This window comes from Balaenoptera physalus, assembly GCF_965194825.1.
Source record: "Balaenoptera physalus genome assembly, chromosome: 16".
NCBI lineage: Eukaryota > Metazoa > Chordata > Mammalia > Artiodactyla > Balaenopteridae > Balaenoptera > Balaenoptera physalus.
The window spans coordinates 92,039,747-92,060,113 of NC_138898.1; the positions used below are offsets into that span (position 1 = coordinate 92,039,747).

The window sequence follows — 20,367 nt, forward strand, 5'->3', positions numbered from 1 at the left end:
CGAGGGAGGCTGTCCGCTGCAAGTGGCGGGGTGCAGAGCCCCAGGACGGCATGAAGACCCCCAGTAAGAGGAGGACGCGAGGGTCTGAGCATGGACCCCAAGTCCTCTGCCACTGAGCAGACCTGGTGAATATCACCGTGACCCACTGCGCAGGCCGGCAAACTGAGGCTGGTGGATGCCCTCCGTGCTGCTCTGATGAGGGCCTGGCCTCACCTGGGCCCCCGCCCTTCTGCCGGCTTTGCCCACTCGCGGCCGCTGGGCTCCCTCCTGGACCCCACCGGGGGACCCAGAACCTGCCCTTTGACCCACAGATGGGAGAGGACTCTGAAGTTCCAGCACGTATGGGTTAGCATCGGAGGCCACCCTTCCTGGCTGGCTATCCTTGGGCACGTCACTTTCTAAGGTCAGCCTCACCTGCAGGAGCGGGTGACAGCGTCCGCCTCGCCAGGTAGAGATCAGCGGCTGCGAGCCCCGCCGGCCTCCCGCCGGCAGAGAGCGCTGCAGGCCCCGCGGACCCTCCCGCCTCCTCGCCTTTCCGCCCCTGCCGCGCTGTTTTGCTGCCGGGTGTTCCGGAAGTCGGGCTCCGAGGGCGGCTTCCGGTTCCAGGGCGGCCGTGGCGGTGGCGGGGCGCCGGGGCGATGGGCCAGAGGTGATCTCGCTAGAAGTGATTGGGCAGCGGCTGCCGGCGAGACAGACCCTCCCGGGGTCCGAGGCGGGGAGGCGGAGTCGCGCGGCTCCTTCGGGAGTGGCTGCGCGCGGCGGGGCTGGCCGTTCGCCCCGAACCCCAACCCCGGACGGTGGATCCGAATGAATGGGCGAGCGGCGGACGACTGACTTGCGCTGGTCTTCTCCCAAGTGAGGCGTCGGCAGCGAGGAGCGGCGAAGGGACGGGGACAGAATGAACCGGGCCAAGCCCACCGCCGTCCGCAGGCCCAGCGCTGCGGCCAAGCCTTCGGGTGCGCGGCCTCTCCCGGCGGCGCGGCTTCGGGGCTTCCGGCCCGGCTCCTCTGTCGGGTCGCGGCTTCGTTACTCCGAGCCGAACGCGGTTTCCAGGAATGGGGTCTCGAAGAGCAGCCCTTGGTCCCGGCGGCTCTGGGAGTCGCGAGCCGGGAGGAGGGGGCAGCACAAACACAGTGGCTAAAAGCAGGCTGGAGCCAGACTGGCCTCCGCCCCGCGCTTTGCCGCTCCAAGCTGTGTGGCCTTGGGCACGTTACTTAACCTCTCTGTGCCTGGTTGTCCTCACCTGTAAAGTGAGAGTAATGCTGCCTGTTCCAGAGCCTCGTTGAGGATTAAGGGGACTGACACTTGTCAACTAGAGGTGGCCTGGTCGGTAGTAAGCTCCGTGTGGCCGTTGTTGCTCCCGTCGTACGGTCCCAGCTCTGCCGTGGACTTGCTGGGTGACTGGTTTCTTGCCTCCTCCAGCCCTTGTTTAATCCCCTCGGAAATCGCAGGAGGTTGGAGTTGGTCTCGGACACCCTCTCCACCTCGGCTGCTGTGTGAAGGTGCCCGTTTCTCCACGTCTCTTCTCTGCAGGGCACCCTCCTCCAGGAGACTTCATTGCTCTGGGCTCGAAGGGTCAGACCACTGAATCGAAAACGGCATCCACCCTGCTGAAGCCTGCCCCTTCCAGCCTGCCCTCGGAGCGCAAGCGGGACGCTGCGGCTGCTCTGGCAGGTGCCTCGGCCCTGACCGGGCTCACCAAGCGCCCGAAACTCTCCTCCACACCCCCTCTGAGTGCCCTGGGACGCCTGGCTGAGGCCGCAGTGGCAGAGAAACGTGCCATCTCTCCCTCGATTAAGGAACCGTCTGTGGTCCCGATTGAAGGTAAGGTCAGCCCCTGACGTCCCCCAGAGAATGTAGCCCACGCCTTGTCTGTGCACCAGGGGTTCGGAACGGCCACTTCCGGCTTAGCACTGTAGGTGGAGCGTAGGTTCTTTGGAGGATGGAGGGCGGGAGTCCTCTGTGAGTTTGTTTTTCAAAGCACCTCTCATAAGGGTGCCTTCGCCCCGCTTGTGCTTCAGACTCTGTGACAGCGACGGGAAGTGCTTGTGTCACTCAGGGCAAGGTGGCACAGGTGGGTCTGGGGCCCGAACGGCTGCTGCCATGTAGCGGGAGCAGCGTTGGCAGCGCGCACGTCAGTGGCCTTCTCTGTGAGGCAGGCGGAGCGGGCGCCAGGGCCTCCTGGGTTGGAAAGCCTTGTACGGATTTCCGTCGTCCCAGCTCCAGGGGCGGAGCTGGTGTGAGGCTGATGCGCTGCTGGGGGCCGCCAGCGCCTGCCCTCTGGGAACGGGCTCGCTCCACCGTGACAGGCTCTGCTCCGAGCATGGCGGGTACAGGGCAGCGCACAGACAGGTGCTGTTCTCGGGGGCTGTGCGTCTCGTGAGGAACCCTCTGCCCCCGGGACGAGGAGGCTTGTGCTGCGCCCTCCTTCCTCCCGGCTCCTGACAGCGAAGGGCTTGGAAAGGTAACACGGCAGCGTTAAAGACAGGGTATAGCTGATCCACAAGCCCGCCGTGTACACGAAAGCTTTTAATTTTGTGTGCACCTCACGTTCCCTTACTTCTCTGTACCATCTTTCCGTTGATTATTTCTGGTGGCCCCACGATGCCCTGTAGATCAGGTCTGTTAAACATCACACCGGTCCCAGGTGTTGTGCGGACAGGTGCTCACGGGACAGCCTCGGGAGAGGGAAGGCCCGTCAGGGAACCGCAGCGTGAAATTGAGCCTGAAAGGCTGGATGGGATCTTAACAGGCAGTGCAGGCTGTTGGAGGAGAAACCACCGAGGGGAGGCCCGCGTCCTGGAGCGGGGACCTGTGCTTGGGGAACAGGGCACGCGGTGGCCGGAGCCGAGGCGGAGGACGGGGCTGGAGCAGTGCTTTGGGAGCCGAGTCAGACCCTCGGTTCAGGGCCCTCCGCTGGCGGCTGGTGCCGGTCAGGAGTGGAAGCGCTTGCGGGGCCGAGTCCTGACTCAGGCCACGGTCCTCTGCGCTGATGGCTGTGCTTTGGTATTGTTTTACCATCGCGTGACTGCCAGAAAGGGTGGCTTTGAGGGTTGGATGGAATATGATTATGAAAAGCACGTCCAGAATAATAACGTATTTTACAAACACCTTTAACAAAACGGAGAAAAGGCTGATTTGAGCTACTTATAGCGTCTGGTGTTTGGAACATCTCCACGGCCAGGACCTTCCGTAGCTCTGGTCCATCCTTCCTGCCTATTTGTCATTTTCCCCAGCACGTAGACGGCACTCAGGGGCTACTGTTGAATCCTCTGTTTTCAGTGCAGTTAAGTTAGAAATCAGTAACAAGGCCTCCTTCCGTCGTTTGGGTATCTAAAAACACAATCCTAAAAAAAGCCTTGGGTCAGAGAAAATATCGTAATGGAAGTGAGAGAATAGGTAAAATGGAACAATCACAAACGCAGCACGAAGCAAACATGGGATGGAGCCGAAGCCCGGCCGAGAGGGACCCTCAGAGGAGCGGGGCCTCAAGTGCGGGCGGGGGGGCGGGTGTTGTGCCGGAGCTGCGGTTCCCGTCGAGAAGGAAGGTGGGGGACAGAGGACGCACAAGGAAGTGGAGAGCAGAGCAGAGCAGCGGGCAGCTGTGCAGGGAGAGGGGCGAAGCCCCCGGTGGGTTCCCTGCAAAGACGGAGCAGAAAAGCCTCTGCGGGACAGACCTGGGGAGGGGCGGCAAAGAAGCGGCCACGACAGAAGAGAAGGAAGGCTTGCGGGTACGTTGTGCCGGCTAACTGAAAAGCTTAGAAAAATTGTCCAACTTGTAGGAAAACAGGTGTTTCCAGAACAGATCACCCTGGGGTAGCCGTGTGGTGTGGCGAGAGGGCTCTGGTGGCACCTGGCTAACGCCGACCCTTCGTGGTCTTGGTCGTTCCCGCGGGTCGGGGCAGCATCTGCCCGGCGGCGTCCTCCCGGGAGACCGGCTCAGCCCTGAGACCCTCGCTGGCCGGTCTCTGGTGGTTGGCCCAGTCAGCCCGTGGCCTGGGGCCCCCGCGAGGCAGCCTCTGCTCGGAGCTGCCCGCCTGACAGGGCCCCGTCTCCCCGGCCAGTCCCGCCCGCGGTGCTGCTGGATGAGATCGAGGCGGCCGAGCTGGAGGGCAATGACGACAGGCTGGAGGGAGTGCTGTGCGGGGCCGTGAAGCAGCTGAAGGTCACGCGGGCCAAGCCGGACAGCACCCTGTACCTGAGCCTCATGTACCTGGCCAAGATCAAGCCCAACATCTTCGCCACGGAGGGGGTCATCGAGGTGAGGGCCGGGCGTCCCCTCCTCTGTCCTGGGAAGGGGCAGGTGGAGGCGAGACGGGCCTCCCCGGCCACCACGCCGTCTCTTGCAGGCTCTGTGCAGTCTCCTGCGGCGGGACGCCTCCATCAACTTCAAGGCCAAGGGGAACAGCCTGGTGTCCGTGCTGGCCTGCAACCTCCTCATGGCCGCGTACGAGGAGGATGAGAACTGGCCCGAGATCTTTGTCAAGGTGAGTGGGCCTCTCCCGGGAGATCGCTGTTTTGGTGAAGGGGGCAGAGGGCCGTGGGAGGTGGGGTGCGCCGCTGGACCCCCAGGGCGAAACAGGGGCAACTGAATGCGTTCTTTCCGGAGGGCTGTGTCTGGCGGCCCCGCTCCTGTCCGCTGGGGCCCTGGGGAGGCATCCGGCTCGCTCCTCCCGCGGCGCCGCTGGACGTGGCAGAGGCCTTGTGCTCGCAGGTGTACATTGAAGACTCCCTGGGGGAGCGGATCTGGGTGGACAGCCCGCACTGCAGGGCCTTCGTGGACAACGTCCAGACGGCCTTCAACACCAAGATGCCCCCCAAGAGCGCGCTCCTGCAGGGGGAGGCGGGGCGCAGCGGAGGGGAGCTCAGTGCCGGTGAGAGATGCTGGGCGGCCGGGCCGGGCTTCCCCGCGGAGGGGGGGGGGGGCGGGGCGGGCCGTCTCCCTCCACGGAGCCAGGTACCGCCGGGGGCGTGGGTGCCCGAGGGCCGGCTGGGCGCGCGTATCCACGAGGCACTCGTGTGCAGGGAGCAGCCCTCACCCCTCCCTCACCGAGGAGGAGGACAGCCAGACGGAGCTGCTGATTGCGGAGGAGAAGCTCAGCCCCGAGCAGGAGGGCCAGCTCATGCCCAGGTAGGTGCGCCGCGCGGCCCCCGGCCCGGCCCCGCGAGAGCCCGCCCGCCTCCCCGCCCGCCCGCCTTCCCGCCCGCCTGCCTCCCCCCTCTGGCCTAGGTACGAGGAGCTGGCGGAGAGCGTGGAGGAGTACGTCCTGGACGTGCTGCGCGACCAGCTCAACCGGCGGCAGCCCATCGACAGCGTCTCGCGGAACCTGCTGCGGCTCCTCACCTCCGCCTGCGGCTACAAGGAGGTGCGGCTGATGGCGGTGCAGAAGCTGGAGATGTGGCTGCAGAACCCCAAGGTGAGGGGTGCCGTGCGCGTGGGGTGCCCCTTGGCGGGCGAGGCGGCGGGGCTGACGGCGCTGCCCCCGCCCCGGCCGCCCCGCAGCTGACCCGGCCGGCCCAGGACCTGCTCATGTCCGTGTGCATGAACTGCGGCACGCACGGCCCCGAGGACATGGACGTCATCTCCCACCTGATCAAGATCCGCCTCAAGCCCAAGGTCCTGCTCAACCACTACATGCTCTGCATCAGGTGCGCCCGGCGGTCAGGAGCGGGCGGGGGTGGGCGGCAGGCGGGGGCGGCCCAGCCACTCCAGCGCCGCCTGCTTGGCCCGCGTCCAGGGAGCTGCTGAATGCGCACAAGGACAACCTGGGCACCACCATCAAGTTCGTGATCTTCAACGAGCTCTCCAACGCGCGGAACCCCAACAACATGCAGACCCTCTACGCCGTGTTGCAGCACAGCCCCGCACTGGCGCCCAAGGTGGGAGCCCCGCCCCGCGCCCAAGGTGGGAGCCCCGCGCCGGCGCCCAAGGTGGGAGCCCCGCCCCGCGCCCAAGGTGGGAGCCCCGCGCCGGCGCCCAAGGTGGGAGCCCCGCGTGGCCTCACGCCTGCAAGCCCTGCCCCGCGCCCGGGCTGGAGACGAGGGCATGGCGGCGGCCGGCGTGGTGCCAGGCCGTGTGTGAGAGGCTCGGGGGTGGGGGGGCGAGGGGCCGGGCCTGGGCGTGCAGCAGGAGCTGGCGGGGGCCTCGTCTGGGGGCTCTGGGAAGACCTCCTGCAGCCTGGTGAGGATGGAAGCTGGAGGGCAGCCCCGGCAACTGCTGGCGCTCTCTCTCCCCCAGTTCCTGGCCATGGTGTTCCAGGACCTGCTGACCAACAAGGACGACTACCTGCGGGCCTCGCGGGCCCTGCTGCGCGAAATCATCAAGCAGACCAAGCATGAGATCAACTTCCAGGCCTTCTGCCTCGGGCTCATGCAGGAGCGCAAGGAGCCCCAGTACCTGGACATGGAGTTCAAGGTGGGCAGCCCCCCCTCCCATGCCCCCCATGCCCCCCATGCCCCAAGCCCGTGCAGGCTGCCTACTGCTTGGGTCTTGCCCAGCGGTTTCCCCGGTGCCATTCGGAGTGCACCAGTCTGTGATGGGTGCCCCGCGTGCATGGTGGCCCATCCCGGAGGCAGCGGAGGCTCCATCCTGCGAGGTCCAAGGAGGGGCTGGCCGGGTGCCCCCAGGGGAGCCGGTGACCTCGGGGCTGGGTGTGGAGGTGGGAAGAGCTGTAGCCGGCGGGGCTGGGGAGGCCAGGGGACGGCGTGAGCAGGCAGGGCGACGCAGACAGTGCACAGAGGGCCGTAGATTTTGGGGTGTTTGGGGGCAGTGGGAGGTGCCGCTGGAGAGCAGGACTTGGGGCTTGGGGTGGAGGATCTTGAGTGCTGCGCGGGCAGGTCGGCAGACAGCCCACGGGGCGGCCCTCTTCTCGGGAGGGCGGGCTTAGTCCAGCCCTGTTGGCTGAGCCGCCTCGCTGTGGCCCGGCCTGGCCCTGCTGCCGGCCGCTGCTTGGTCCCAAGGCCTCCTTCCGTCCAGCGTCCTCCTGTCCCGGCGGCTCGTGTGCCCAGGGCCTGGGCAAGGGATGCAGAGCCCGCTGAGCTGGGCTGTGCTTGCAGGAGCGCTTTGTGGTGCACATCACAGACGTGCTGGCCGTGTCCATGATGCTGGGCATCACGGCCCAGGTGAAGGAGGCCGGCGTCGCCTGGGACAAAGGAGAGAAAAAGAGTAAGGCTCCGGGCCTGGCAGTGGTGGGTGCTTCCGTGGCTGTAGGCCGTCCCCGAGGCCCAGGCAGGGGGCGGGAAGGGGCGCTCCCACGGCACAGCTCCTAGAGACCGAGGGAGCTTCCGGAAGCTGCTGGTTCCTGTTCCTCCCGTCTGGGCTGAGAACACCAGCTTCTGGTCCAGGCCCGTTCTCTGCTTGGACGGTTTGCTCACGCGGATCCTGGTGCCGTTGTGAAGGTGTTTCGGGCTCGCTGCCCTTGGGCCAAGGGTAGGTGGGGAAGCAGGGCGGTGGTGTTTGGGTCAGCCGGCTTTGGTTCCTGGCTGATCCTGGGCAGGCCTGGCTGCATAGGCCCCTTAAGCGATGGGCTGGAAGGACACTTGGAACCTGAGGGTTTCAGTTCCCCGAGCTGCCCTGGGCCTGTGAGGATGGTCAGGCGTTCGCTGAACCTTATCCTAGCCGAGTTCCCCGCTCCATCTCAGGCCTGCCTTTCTAGCCTGCAGACACTGCAGGAGGCTCGTGCCGCCCAGGCCTCCTTCCCGCGCCTGGCCTCGAGCTGGACCCTCTGGCTGCCGTGCGGGCTCTGTAACTCTCTCGTCCCCCGCAGACCTGGAGGCGCTGCGCTCCTTCCAGAACCAGATGGCCGCAATCCAGCGCGACGCCGTCTGGTGGCTGCACACCGTCGTCCCGTCTGTCAGCAAGCTCGCCCCCAGGGACTACGCGCACTGGTACGGCCCGCGCTCTCCTGCTCGGGGTGCGGCCGCTGCCTGGTCTGCCTGGAGACCAGTGACGGCGCTCACCACAGAGGTGACAGGCCGCCGGCTGGCCCCAGCCTCTCAGGAACCAGCGGGGCCGGCCCTCATGTGGCATCAGGGCCTCGGGCAGAGCCTTCTCTTACAGGGGAGGTGGGGTCCCGTCTGACCGGGGTTGGGAGCCCCCTGCTGGGGGGTTCTGTCACCTGCCAGCCCCCCAGACCTTATTGGGGGTGGCTGGAGGCCCTCCAGAAGTGCCGTGGGGTTGCCGAGCTCAGGAATCGGGCGGTCCCTCTGCACGTGTGGCTTCGCAGCCAGTGGGGGCTGACGGGGTTGGCGGGGGGCCCCGTCTACTCCAACCCTGATGGCTCTCTCCACCCTGCAGCCTTCACAAGGTGCTCTTCACGGAGCAGCCCGAGACCTACTACAAATGGGACAACTGGCCACCCGAGAGTGACCGCAAGTGAGCGTGCCTTCCGGCCCTGGGCCGCGAGGGCTGCCCAGGCCAGGCTCGCTGAAGCCAGCCCAGGGGCTCTGTCTGGTCTTGGTCAGGGTCACCATCCCTGTCCCGCCCCGCACACCCTGTGCCGCATTTCCCAAGGGCGCGGTGTCTCTGCAAAGTCACCTGCACCCTCCCGGGGACTCAGCCGGTGCCTGTGCCCCGGGAGCCCCCAGCTCAGCAGCCCCGGGATGTTTCCAGCTCCCTGCCCCTCCTCGCTTCCGAGCAGCTGCACACACGTTTTTCCTCCCTCAGCCAGTGTCGTGCTCTGTCCCCTGAGCCTGGGGACACCCTGCCCTGTGCTTCTGAGCAGTTGCTCCCGTCCGTCCCCACTGTGGGCCCGGTCAGCGTGCTCATCTCACACCCGCCTGTGCTCCACACCCGTCTCGTGTCACAGTCCGGGGGCTGCGGGACGAGGCTGGGCTCCCCTCATGTTCCTCCTCGGGACGGCGGGGCATGGTCCACGGGGCATCGGGCACAAGTGGCCACGGGGAGGGTGGGCGGCTGCCCCCTCGTCGCCCGCCGTGGGCTCCCGCCAGCCCGGCCTCTCCCTGCCGCGCCCGCAGCTTCTTCCTCCGCCTCTGCTCGGAGGTGCCCATCCTGGAGGACACGCTGATGCGCATCCTGGTCATCGGGCTGTCGCGGGAGCTTCCGCTGGGCCCCGCCGACGCCATGGAGCTGGCCGACCACCTGGTGAAGCGGGCCGCAGCCGTGCAGGCCGACGGTGAGGGCCTGGCGCTTTGTCCTGCCTGCTGTGGGCGACGGCCCCCCGCCACTGGGCTCCTCCCTCCCCGCTGCTGACCTCACGGGCATCGGGCATCAGGCCGTGCGTGTGTCTCGGACGGCAATCTAGTCCTTAGGCTGATTCTGCAGCTCACCCTGGACTCGTGCCCATTCTCCACGTAGTTGAACTTTGGCAGGAGTGTGTGTCTCTCGCCTCTTTAACGGGCCACCGCGGTGGCCTTACGCAGAGCGGTCCCCGTCCTAGAGCGTGCGTATGTCCCGTTGCCGATGGGCCTGGAGCCGACCCCTCGGTGTGGCGGGGCTCGCTGCCTCCCCGGGGGCTCTGCCCTGGCGCTTCTGCTCCAGACACGGGTGTGGTCACGTCTCGGCCCTGCCCTGAGCCCAGCTGCGCTGTGCTGCCCACGGTCCGGTCCTGCCTGCTGCCCAGCCAGCTCAGGTGCCACGTGGTGGAGACGTGCCCCGGCTCCCCAGGCCAGCTCACACTGGCTGCGTGTCATTGCATCCTGCCCCGCGCCCGTGTCGTCCCCGGCCCCCCCGCCCCGTCTCCTTGCTCTCTGATGTCCACGGCCCGAGTCTGGGCCTGGACATCCACCGAGTGAGGCGTGTGTGGTTTCTGGGTTTCAGACATGGAAGTGCTGAGGGTGGAGAGGACGCAGCTGATCGACGCCGTTCTGAACCTGTGCACCTACCGCCACCCGGAGAACATCCAGCTCCCGGCCGGGTGAGGCGCCGCGGCCCGCCCGCAGACACCCGTGAGGCTGGGCCGCGCGGCGAGCGACCCAGGGCCTGCTGGACTGCCGTCGCCTGCCTCTCTGTGACCTGCTCCCTTGTCCTCTCCTTTTTGGTCTTCGTCACTTAGATGCTTGCTTCCCGTGTGTGTGAACGCATTCACGGTGTCTTCTGGACGACAGTGAGCTCGCGCTCTGTTTCCTTAAGCCGCTTGACTGAGATACCGTTCTCGTTTCTCGTATGCTTCACTCATTTAGAGTCTGTGATTTGGTGCTTTTAGTACATTCGTGGGGTTATGCAGCCATTGCCATGTCCCCTTAGGGAACCTGTTCCCGCTAGCTGTTGCCCCCCATCCCCCCTCCCCCAAACACACAGCCCTTAGACCCCACGAATCAGCTCTGTCCCTGTGGATTGGACATTTCTGGACACTTTATGTAAACAGAATCATAAAGCGCGTGGTCCTGCGTGGCGGGCTCCTTCCACCGAGCGTCACGTGTTCAGGGTCCCTCGAGTTTTAGTTTGCACCTGTCCTCTGTCCCTCTCCGTGGCCGAGTGCAGGCACTGCGTTTTGTGGGTCTGTTTGCTGGTTGACACACACTTAGGTGGTTTCCGCTGTTGTTAACCGTGCTGCTGGGAACTCCACGGATACGTCTTTGTGAGGATGTATGTTTTCAGTTCTCGCGAGGATACCCAGGAGTAGAATTGCTGGGTCACGTGTTTAACCTTTTGTGGAACCACCAGACTTTCCCGCAGCGGCTGCGCCGTTTCACTTTGCCAGCAGAGGGTCCGAGGGTTCCTGTTTCTCCACATCTTTGCCGAGACTGATGGTCCATCTTTTTATTTTAGTCGTCTTAGTGGGTGTGAAGTGGCATCTCATTTTGGCTTTTTTTTTTTTTTTGGCCGCAGCATGTGGGATCTTGGTTCCCTGACCAGGGATCAGACCTGTGCCCCCTGCAGTGGAAGTGCAGAGCCCTAACCACTGGACCGCCAGGGAAGTCCCTCATTTTGGCTTTGATTTCCATTTCTGTAATCGCTAGTGACACTGAGCAGCTTTTCACATGCTTGTGGGCCATTTGAACACCTTCTTTGGAGAAATGTCTATCTGAGTTCTTTGCCCAGTTTTAAACTGGATTGTTTGAATATTTGTTGTTGAATTGTGAGGGCTCTTTATAGGTTCTGGAGTGAGACCCTTAACATACCTATAATTTGTAGATATATCCCTTCTTAGTGCCGTTTGAGACACAGAAGCTTTTAATCTTGATAAGGTCCAGTTTATTTTTCTTTGGTTTCTTGGGTCTTCGTGTCACGCGTAAGAAACCATTGCCTCATCTGAGGTGTCAAAGATCTATTCCTGTGTTTTCTTCTAAGAGTTTTATATAGTTCTAGCCTTAATGTTTAGGTCTGTTATCCATTTTGAATTTATTTTTGTATGCGGCGTGAGGTGCGGCTCTGACTTCATTCTGTTTCGTGCGGCTGCATCACGGTCCTTCATGGGTAATCAGTTGACCTTAAACATATGGGTTTATTTCTGGATTCTCAGTTCTGTTCCATTGACCTATATGCCTGTCCTCACGCCCACACTTCTGTCTTCATTACTGTGACTTTGTGCTGGGTTTTGAAATTGGGAAGTGTGAGTCCTCCAATTTTATTCTTTTTCAACATTATTTTGGCTTTTCTGGGTCCTCGCATTTCCATGTGAATTTTAGGGTCCTCTGGTCAATTTCCACAAAAAAGCCAACTGGAATTGTGGTGGGATTGCATCCAAGCTATAGATGAGTTTGGGGAGTGTTGCCAAGTCATCATATCAGATTTATTTCATTTTTCCTAATGGCTTCTTAGCTGCTTTCTGTTGCGTCATCTGAAAGGACTGTAATCACGATAGCATGGTGTGTGACTTTTGAAAGTTATTATGGTTACACGTCGATGGATACTGGGGTGTTTTCTGGTTTTCTGATGCAAAGAATAACAACAGTAGTTAGCATTATCGAGTGTTTATTACCTTTCCCATGTTCCCGTGCTATAGGGTGGGAGGCCAAGCCTGAGGGAAGTAGGGCACGTGTCCCGGAGCCCGGGGCTGGGGTGTGGGCCCGAGCGGTGTGCTGGGTACAGCCATGCACATCCTGGGGGCGCAAGTCCCAGAGAGGAGTGACTGAGGCTCCAGTACTGACGTTCGGGTCTGTGAGGCGGTTGCCGCCCTGGCCTGGACCCGTTCCGTCGGGACCTCGTGGCCCGAGGCTGAGCCATCGGCACCTTGCGTCCCAGGTACCAGCCTCCGAACCTCGCCATCTCCACCCTCTACTGGAAGGCGTGGCCCCTCCTGCTGGTCGTCGCCGCGTTCAACCCAGAGAACATCGGTGAGCCCCCTCTGGCCAGCCGTGGTCCCCTGGGCCGATGTTGACCTTTCCCCCTTCTGGGCTTCCTGCCTGTCAGGGCCTGGAGCAGAGCCTGGCTGGGGACTGGAGGATGGGCGGGGGAGGGGGTGGGTCTTCTGCCGGGAGTCCCAGCTACCACCTGCTGTCGCCTTGCTCCCTAGGCCTGGCCGCCTGGGAGGAGTACCCCACGCTGAAGATGCTCATGGAGATGGTGATGACCAAGTAAGTGGCTCGCCGCTCTGGGAGCGGGAGGGCGGGCCCACCGGTGCCGCGCTGGGCGCAGGGCGTGCTGGGGCTCCCGCTGCTCTGCGGTCTCCCTGCTCTGCGGGGCTGCCCCCTCGCTGGGCTGGGGGCAGTGGCATCAGGCGGCGCCCTGGGCCCTCCTGGGCAGCACTCGTGTTGCCGTGGGCGTGGGGACGGTCAGGCTGGTGATGCTGTGACATCGCGTAGAGCGGAGGGGAGCCAGAGGCTGCGGCGGGATGGGGACGGGGCCAGGTGCGGTGTGAGCGCTGCCGGGGTCAGCAGCAGGGAACTGCCTCGGGACGCGGCGGGCGCCAGATGCCAGGGCCGCTGTGACTGTGCTCGCTGCGAGCCATGAGCTGAGGAAGCGGCGTGGGCGCCTGGGCGGGTGGCGTGTGTGTGCTGTGCTCCTGCGGCGGGGGTCGGTGCGGCCTGCCGGCGCACTCGGGGGCAGCGAGGGTCGCTGCGGGACACTGGCTGAGGTGGAGTGGAGCCTGAGGCCGTGGCGGGTGGGAACCGGGCGCACGGGGGGGGTCTGGGTGCGGCCCGAGGCTGCACGCGGCAGGGCCATCCTGTGGTGTCACGGGAAGCTAGGTTAGATTCAGGACACGTGACAGGAGTGCAGCTGCTCGTGCCCCCAGAAAGCCGCGTGTGTCTTTGAAGCTGTGAGTCGGTCTGGGGTGCCCTGTACGCCCTGGGCCACCTGGCCTGTTGGAAAGGGTCCAGGGGTCCCGTGTGGCCATCCCGGACAGACGCCACTCGGGTCCAGGATCCTGACACACGTTGGCCGATTTTGGAGGCGCCAGCACTCGGCTGTGTGGGAGGAGAGGGTGGCCGGCTGTGGGCTCTGAGGGCTGCCCAGCTCTCTCATGGGGGTCTGACTGTGACCATGTTGCTGACGCCCTCCCTCCCCGGGTCCCTTCCACAGCCTGACGGCTCGAGCTGGGCCCGGGCGAGGGACACCGTCCTAAGTTATGACCCCCCACCCTGAGCGCCGCCTGGTGGCAGCCAGCCTCTGGTGGCCCGGCGACAGGTTCCTCCTGCTTGGTCCCCAGCAATTACTCGTACCCGCCGTGTACCCTGACGGACGAGGAGACCCGGACTGAGATGGTCACCCGGGAGCTGCAGGTCTCGCAGCGGGAGAAGCAGGAGATCCTGGCGTTCGAGGGGCACCTGGCCGCTGCATCCACCAAGCAGACCATCACTGAGAGCAGCAGCTTGCTCCTGTCCCAGCTCACCAGCCTTGAGCCCCAGTATGCGCTGCGCGGAGCTCGGGGCCAGGCCTGGGCTGGCAGGGGCGGGCGGGGGCGCCGTGTCCTGGCCGCTGTCTTGGCTCTCCGCGCGGCCGGGCCGTGGTGAAGCCGAGAGCCCCCGTGGCTGAGCTGGGAGGGGAGGGACCGTGGGCCTTGGGGAAGATGGGCAGCTGCCCACAGGTGGGAGGCAGGCGGCCCCGCCCTCACCCGCCACTGTCGCCTGGGGAGCCCTGCGCTTGCGGCTTCGACACGCTTGGGTCTTGTGGAACTTCCAGAGGGCCGCCCCGGAGGCCTCCCCCTCACGTGCTGGAGCAGGTGAAAGGCCTCAACCAGTCCCTCCGCCTCGGGCACCTGCTGTGTCGGAGCCGGAACCCGGACTTCCTCCTCAACATCATCCAGAGGCAGGTGAGTCCTGCCGGGGTCTGGGAGGAGGAGGCTGGCTGCAGGCGGGCGGGCGGGGAACCTTCTAGGGCGTCAGCAGGCTGTGGCGTTAGATGAGACCGTGGCCAGAAGAGGGCACACCCAGAGACAGGGCTACATGGCAACGGGCTCCTGGGTGTGCACATCGCTCCCAGCACAGCTGGCGGCCGTGGCACGTTGCCGGCGGGGCGCACACAGGGCCGCCTCGGGAGTCCCCGCTGGATGGCCGGGATGGCGGGCCGGTGGGTAGGGAGGGGCCGCGGCAGGATTAACCGGAAAGAGCCGCGTGGCTGCCGCCCTGCCCAGGCCTCCTCCCAGTCCATGCCCTGGCTGGCCGACCTGGTGCAGTCCAGCGAGGGCTCCCTGGACGTGCTGCCCGTGCAGTGCCTGTGCGAGTTCCTGCTGCACGACGCTGCCGACGAGCCCGCCTCCGGGGAGGAGGAGGAGGAGGGCGAGAGCAAAGAGCAGAAGGCCAAGAAGCGGCAGGTCGGCGCCCCGGCTCCGCCCCGCCCCGCTCCAGCTCCGCCCCGGCCCCGCCCCGCCCAGCCCCGCCCTGCCCCCGCCCTGCCCCCCGGCCCCAGCCCAGCCCCCAGCCCAGCCCACCCCACCGGCCCTGGAGGCCCACCCTGAGGCCCCCTGTCCCTGCAGAGGCAGCAGAAGCAGCGGCAGCTGCTGGGCCGCCTGCAGGACCTGCTGCTGGGCCCCAGGGCCGACGAGCAGACCACGTGCGAGGTGCTGGACTACTTTCTGCGGCGCCTCGGCTCCTCCCAGCTGGCGTCCCGGGTGCTGGCCATGAAGGTGCGGTGGCCGGCCTCGGCCCGCTCTCCCCACGCTCCCCTGCTCGCCCCGGCACGGTTCTGTCCTCTTTCGTTACGATGAGCGTCTCTACTCACCCAGACTTTTATCCTAGCTGACTTCCGGACACAGAAAGGGCGCAGTCATAAACCGTGCAGGGCTCAGAGCCCTTTTCCCCTGTCTGGGCCCCCTCCCTGGGTGGTAATGGGAAACGTCCCGAGAGCAGTTCAGTCGCCGTCCTGCCGTGCTTCCCAAGGTGCTGGCGACGGTTTTCCAGGGGAGCCGGTAGCGCTCCTTCCGCCCCAGTCGTGGCAGCTCTGACCGCACCACGTCTCTGCCGGGAAGCGGCCCCCTCGCGCGGGTTTGAGAGGGAGTGGGTGGCCCCGAGACCGGGCGCATGTCTGCTTGCAGGGCCTGTCCCTGGTGCTCTCGGAGGGCAGCCTGCGGGACGGGGAGGAGAAGGAGCCCCCCATGGAGGAGGACTCGGGCGACTCGGACGCGCTGCAGGGCTACCAGTGGCTGCTGCGAGACCTGCCCAGGTTGCCTCTGTTCGACAGCGTCAGGACCACCACCGCCCTGGCGCTGCAGCAGGTGAGGGGCCGCAGGGCGGGCGGCGGGCAGCCCTGCGGGGCGTGCGCTCACACGCCCTCCTTCCCCCCACTCCCCAGGCCATCCACATGGAGACAGACCCGCAGACCATCAGCGCCTACCTGGTCTACCTGTCCCAGCACACGCCCGTGGAGGAGCAGAGCCAGCACAGCGACCTGGCCCTGGTGAGGGGGGCGGGGCGGGGCGGGGGGACCCTGGCCAGCCCAGCCGGGATGCAGGGCCAGCGGGGCCACCCCTTGGCTGTGGGCTCTGAGCGCCCAGCTGCCTTGCCGGTGACCTTCTGTCCGGAGCAGGGGTCGAGGGCAGGAGCCCCCAGTGCCCTTGTGATCATCCAGGCCTGGTTGCCTCTGTGGCTCTGGGCTGGTGGAGGCGTGGCTTGGCCAACCCAGGAGGCCAAGGGGCAGGAGGCCAGCCCAGGAGTCCGGGGCTGGGGCTGGGGCCTGCATCCCGCCCCGTGCCGGGGAGGCCCTGGGAGCTGAGCACGTGCCCGTTTTCTACTTCGTCTTGCTCTTTTCCGGCCGTCTGTGTTCTGACCTCGCTACTCCGTTAGCGGGTCAGCTGACGGTGACAGAGGTTCTGGAGGCCCTGGGTCTTTGTAGAATGCGTGACTGGAGGGAGTGAGGGAACGGGCTGAAGACAGAGGTCGGTGGGCAGGGGGATTCTGTCCAAGCCTGGGCTCCTCGTCAAGGGGCTGGACAGTAATAAAAGTCCGGGCTGGAGGCCTCGCTCTTCTGAGTCTGGTCCAGGGGCCAGCCTGCCCCGCGTCGCTGCCGCAGGTTTCAAGTAAACGTGGTGTCCGGCTGTTTGCAGACGGCCTTTCCCTTCGGGTCTCGAGAAGCGTGTGGTACCGTCGCTCGAGGGCAGATGGCGCCTTGCCCCATGGCTCGCTCTCCTCTCCGTGCGGGGCCGGCCCTCTCCAGGGAGCCTGTCACTTCTTGCTGCCCCTCCCGCCCGCGTGGCAGTTGACAGCCCTGCGCAGCTGCAGGGCTCTGCGTGTGGGGCCCTTCCGTCCGTCATCGGCCTGCTGCCCGGTGTCGGGGGGTGGTGGTTGTGCAGAGCGGACGTGGCGTCGGGGCGGCCTTCCGAGGGGACGGGGCCGTCGGCCAGGCACGACTGGAGGAGGGCCCCGCACCCTCTGACGCCGTGCTCCCCCAGGACGTGGCCCGGCTCATCGTGGAGCGCTCCACCATCATGTCCCACCTCTTCTCCAAGCGCTCCTGCAGCGCCGAGTCGGACGCCGTGCTGGCCGCCCTGCTCTCCATCTTCTCCCGCTACGTGCAGCGCATGCGCAAGAGCAAGGAGGGCGAGGAGGTCTACAGCTGGGTAAGGCGGGCGGGCGCCCTGGGCTGGCCCCCGCGGCCCTCGCCTCGGCCCGCTCATCCCCTTCCTCCCCCTCCAGTCGGAGTCGCAAGACCAGGTCTTCCTGCGCTGGATCAGCGGGGAGACGGCCACCATGCACATCCTGGTGGTCCACGCCATGGTCATCCTCCTGACGCTGGGCCCGCCCCGCGGTGAGCAGCCCGCGGGCGGTGGGGCCTGGGTCTCCCGTGGGGGTAGGTACCCTTCCCTGCCCGTTCTGGGGGCGCGCGCGAGAGCCTCCACGTGGCGGGACCCCGGGCACCGCCGGCCCTTCCGATCCACGGGCTGGGGGTTTCCAAACTCCGTGCCGCCTCGGCCCACACGCTGTCCTGTCGTCGTGAGACGCACGTGGGTGTTGCTGGGCACCTCGGGGCCTGCTCCTCTTTGCACTGTGGCTTCTGGAGGTGGAGGTGTCCACGTGGGGCTGCCCAGCTGAGGGGACACTGGTGCCCAGAGCAGTGAGCTCCAGGTCCTCTCCACAGGCCTGGGGTGTGGCCCTCGACTCGCTGGCCGTGGGCTGTGTCCAGAGCCGGCTGATTATCCGGCCTCCTGAGACCTCTCGGCCTAGCAGCCTCTCCTTCCCTCCCCGTGGCTGACGCCGTGGGCTGCTCTGCCACTTACTTGTGTCCAGGGGAGGCTGGCCTTCTGCCGGCCTGGCCTACTGGCTGCCCGGGTCTTTGTGCAGCCTGAGCCCTGGAAGGAGCCGGTTTGGCCAAGCCCACAGAGCCCAGGGAGCGTGCTGGCCCCAGCCTCACACCGTCCCCTGGGTGGCCTGGCCAGCTCTGCACCTCCGTTTCCTCGACTGAGACGGGGCAATGCCGCGATTGTGAGGATTACACAAGTCAACTGCACAAAGCCTCTGCCGCTGGGCCGTGCTCAGCTCTTGGTAGATTCTTCTCCATCCTCTGAAGCCCCAGTTCGCACCTATAAACCGAGGACGCGCTGGCCTCAGCCTTCAGCCTTCGGTGCGGCTGGAGCTCCTAGGGTGGCGAGGTTTGGGAAGGCCTCACTGAGCCGGCCCTGGTGCTTGCCCTGTTGTCTCTCCCGAAGCTGGTGACGGTGAGTTCCAGGCGCTGCTGGACATCTGGTTCCCAGAGAAGAAGCCCCTGCCCACGGCCTTCCTGGTGGACACGTCGGAAGAGGCGCTGCTGCTGCCCGATTGGCTGAAGTTGCGCATGATCCGCTCGGAGGTCCCGCGCCTGGTGGACGCTGGTATGGCCTGGGCGGGGCTCGGGCGGGGAGGACCAGGTCTTGCCTCCTGCTGCGGGCCTGCGCGTGTGTTCTAGCTGTTGCCGATGAGAGAGGACGACTCGGGGGCCTCTGGTGGGTTCCGGGGCGTCTGTTATTCAGCAGACGTTTGTGGATCTGTCAGTGCGCTGACAGCTGCCCACAAGCCCTTGTGGTCCGGCGGGGAGGCCGAGGGCCTCCAGTGAGAAGCGGTGCTGGAGGAGGAACGAAGACCAAGTGGTCCAGGAATTCGGAGGGGAGGAGGAGGGGCTGGGGCCTCGGAGCTGGTTCTGGGACGCAGAGTGGCCTTGGGCAGCCTGCGGCAAGGAGGAAGGGCATCCGGTGATGGTCAGCGTGGTATCCAGCGGGGGTGGCAGGCCGGGCAGTTTGGGGGGTGGCTTGGCTGGAGGGTGGCTTGGCTTGGGAAGCGCAGCAGGACACACTCAGGGGAGCTTTGACTCTGAGCTGGAGGGAGCGCAGGGCTGGCCCGCAGCCTCAGGATGCAGGGTGGGGGGCCTGAGGACCCACCAGCCACACTTGGAGCTGCCCTCTGGGCCCTGGGCCCCGCTAGGCCCCGCGGGCCAGGGTCACCCGGCGGCGGTCACTGAGTGAGAGCCGCCCTCAGCCCTGCAGGACCTGGAGCCTCAGCAGCTGCTGCTGTTTGTGCAGTCCTTCGGCATCCCTGTGTCCAGCATGAGCAAACTTCTCCAGTATCTGGACCAGGCGGTGGCCCACGACCCCCAGACCCTGGAGCAGAACATCATGGACAAGAGTGAGAGCCGGGGTCCTCGGCCGAGCACCCCGGGCCCGCCATGCGGCTGTGGTCGGGGAGCCAGGCTGTGGGTGGGGTGGAACAGCCCCGGGGCAGGGGCTGCGAGCAGGAAGGTGGAGCTGCGTCCACCCCTCGGGTTGGAGGGTGGAGGGAGCTGTGGGCGCTGCCTGATTCTCTGCGGAAAGACCCTGTCGCCCAGCTTCCCGGGTCCTGGGGAGGCTTGGAGCTCTGCGGGCACTGTGCGGAGGGCTTCCCTCCTCCCTGGGGCCCGTGTTTACCCGTGGCTGCCCCCCCGCAGATTACATGGCTCACCTGGTCGAGGTCCAGCACGAGCGAGGGGCGTCCGGAGGCCAGACTTTCCACTCCCTGCTCACAGCCTCCCTGCCCGCCCGGCGAGGTACCTACCCATCCCGGCTTGCACGGCCACTCGGGAAGCGTTTGCTTCTGGCCGGCGTCCGGGCTTCTGTTTACGGGCCCTGTTCCTCATGGGCCTTGGCAGGCCTGGCGAGGCTGGGGGTCCCAGGGTGAGAGCCCTCTGCAGGGCCTGTGAGCCAGCTCCTGTCGGGGCGGTGGGCTGCCGGGCGAGCCTGGCCTTGGTTGGCAAGGTCCCCGCCACAGCTGGCCGTGATGGCTTCTCAGCTGACCTGCTCCTCCTTGCCTGCAGACAGCACGGAGGCGCCGAAACCCAAAAGCAGCCCAGAGCAGCCACCGGGCCAGGGCAGGACCCGGGCCGTGACACAGGTGCAGGTTCTGGGCCCCGAGGACGACCTGGCCGGCATGCTCCTGCAGGTACGGGACACCCTCCCTCCCCGGTCCCTCCTCCCGCCTGGAATCCACGGCCGGGGGTTCCCTGGGCACGTGTGTTCTCGCCCCCTCCTCACAGTGACAGGCGCTGCAGAGCAGCTGTGCGCAGTTTCCGTCTTTATGCTTACACACCTCTATGCGCACGTGTGTGCACAGGTCCACGCGCTCTTTCCTGGGCCTGTTGCCACGGGCCTCGTCCCAGTCCTTGGCCCCCACCCCGTGCCCCTCTGGAGAGTCTGCTGGGGACCGGGCACGCCAGTGCCAACTGCCGGCAGCCTCTGTGGGGTTGGGGTGTGGGGTGAGAGGAGGGCTCTTCGGGGAAGGCCCCACCTGCCAGCCGCGCGGTCCTGATGGCTGCCTTTCACCAGATCTTCCCGCTGAGCCCGAGCCCGCGGTGGCAGAGCTCCAGCGCGCGCCCTGTAGCCCTGGCGCTGCAGCAGGCCCTGGGCCGGGAGCTGGCGCGAGTCCGCCAGGGGAGCCCCGAGGTGCCGGGCGTCGCGGTGCGCCTCCTGCAGGCCCTCGCCACCCTGCTGAACTCCCCGCACGGCGGCGCCCTGGTCATGGTCATGCACCAGAACCACTTCCTCGCCTGCCCTCTGATGCGCCAGCTCTGCCAGTACCAGGTAGGCCCTG

General features: G+C 65.9%; 1 protein-coding gene across 5 annotated transcripts in view; it reads left to right on the forward strand.

Annotated features, from left to right (window-relative positions):
- The first annotated feature begins 604 nt into the window (after positions 1-604).
- Positions 605-20,367, forward strand: part of INTS1 (integrator complex subunit 1) — a 29,290-nt gene continuing 9,527 nt past the window's right edge. Inside the window, exons 1-30 of one of the 5 annotated variants that reach the window (XM_082428948.1) lie at positions 605-956; positions 1,534-1,824; positions 4,065-4,261; positions 4,350-4,487; positions 4,715-4,874; positions 5,026-5,131; positions 5,231-5,417; positions 5,504-5,649; positions 5,739-5,880; positions 6,239-6,415; positions 7,057-7,165; positions 7,767-7,887; positions 8,297-8,374; positions 8,977-9,134; positions 9,779-9,875; positions 12,146-12,237; positions 12,417-12,477; positions 13,551-13,748; positions 14,024-14,153; positions 14,475-14,654; positions 14,817-14,966; positions 15,375-15,554; positions 15,632-15,736; positions 16,728-16,895; positions 16,972-17,125; positions 17,982-18,143; positions 18,784-18,930; positions 19,229-19,327; positions 19,595-19,719; positions 20,103-20,357. In XM_082428948.1, coding sequence (XP_082285074.1) covers positions 899-956; positions 1,534-1,824; positions 4,065-4,261; positions 4,350-4,487; positions 4,715-4,874; positions 5,026-5,131; positions 5,231-5,417; positions 5,504-5,649; positions 5,739-5,880; positions 6,239-6,415; positions 7,057-7,165; positions 7,767-7,887; positions 8,297-8,374; positions 8,977-9,134; positions 9,779-9,875; positions 12,146-12,237; positions 12,417-12,477; positions 13,551-13,748; positions 14,024-14,153; positions 14,475-14,654; positions 14,817-14,966; positions 15,375-15,554; positions 15,632-15,736; positions 16,728-16,895; positions 16,972-17,125; positions 17,982-18,143; positions 18,784-18,930; positions 19,229-19,327; positions 19,595-19,719; positions 20,103-20,357 — 4,371 coding nt within the window. In that variant the 5' untranslated portion in view covers positions 605-898. Of the gene's footprint in view, positions 957-1,533; positions 1,825-4,064; positions 4,262-4,349; positions 4,488-4,714; positions 4,875-5,025; positions 5,132-5,223; positions 5,418-5,503; positions 5,650-5,738; positions 5,881-6,238; positions 6,416-7,056; positions 7,166-7,766; positions 7,888-8,296; positions 8,375-8,976; positions 9,135-9,778; positions 9,876-12,145; positions 12,238-12,416; positions 12,478-13,550; positions 13,749-14,023; positions 14,154-14,474; positions 14,655-14,816; positions 14,967-15,374; positions 15,555-15,631; positions 15,737-16,727; positions 16,896-16,971; positions 17,126-17,981; positions 18,144-18,783; positions 18,931-19,228; positions 19,328-19,594; positions 19,720-20,102; positions 20,358-20,367 lie in introns of all 5 variants that reach the window. The other 4 variants (XM_082428950.1, XM_082428947.1, XM_082428949.1 and 1 more) reach the window with 4 other exon arrangements.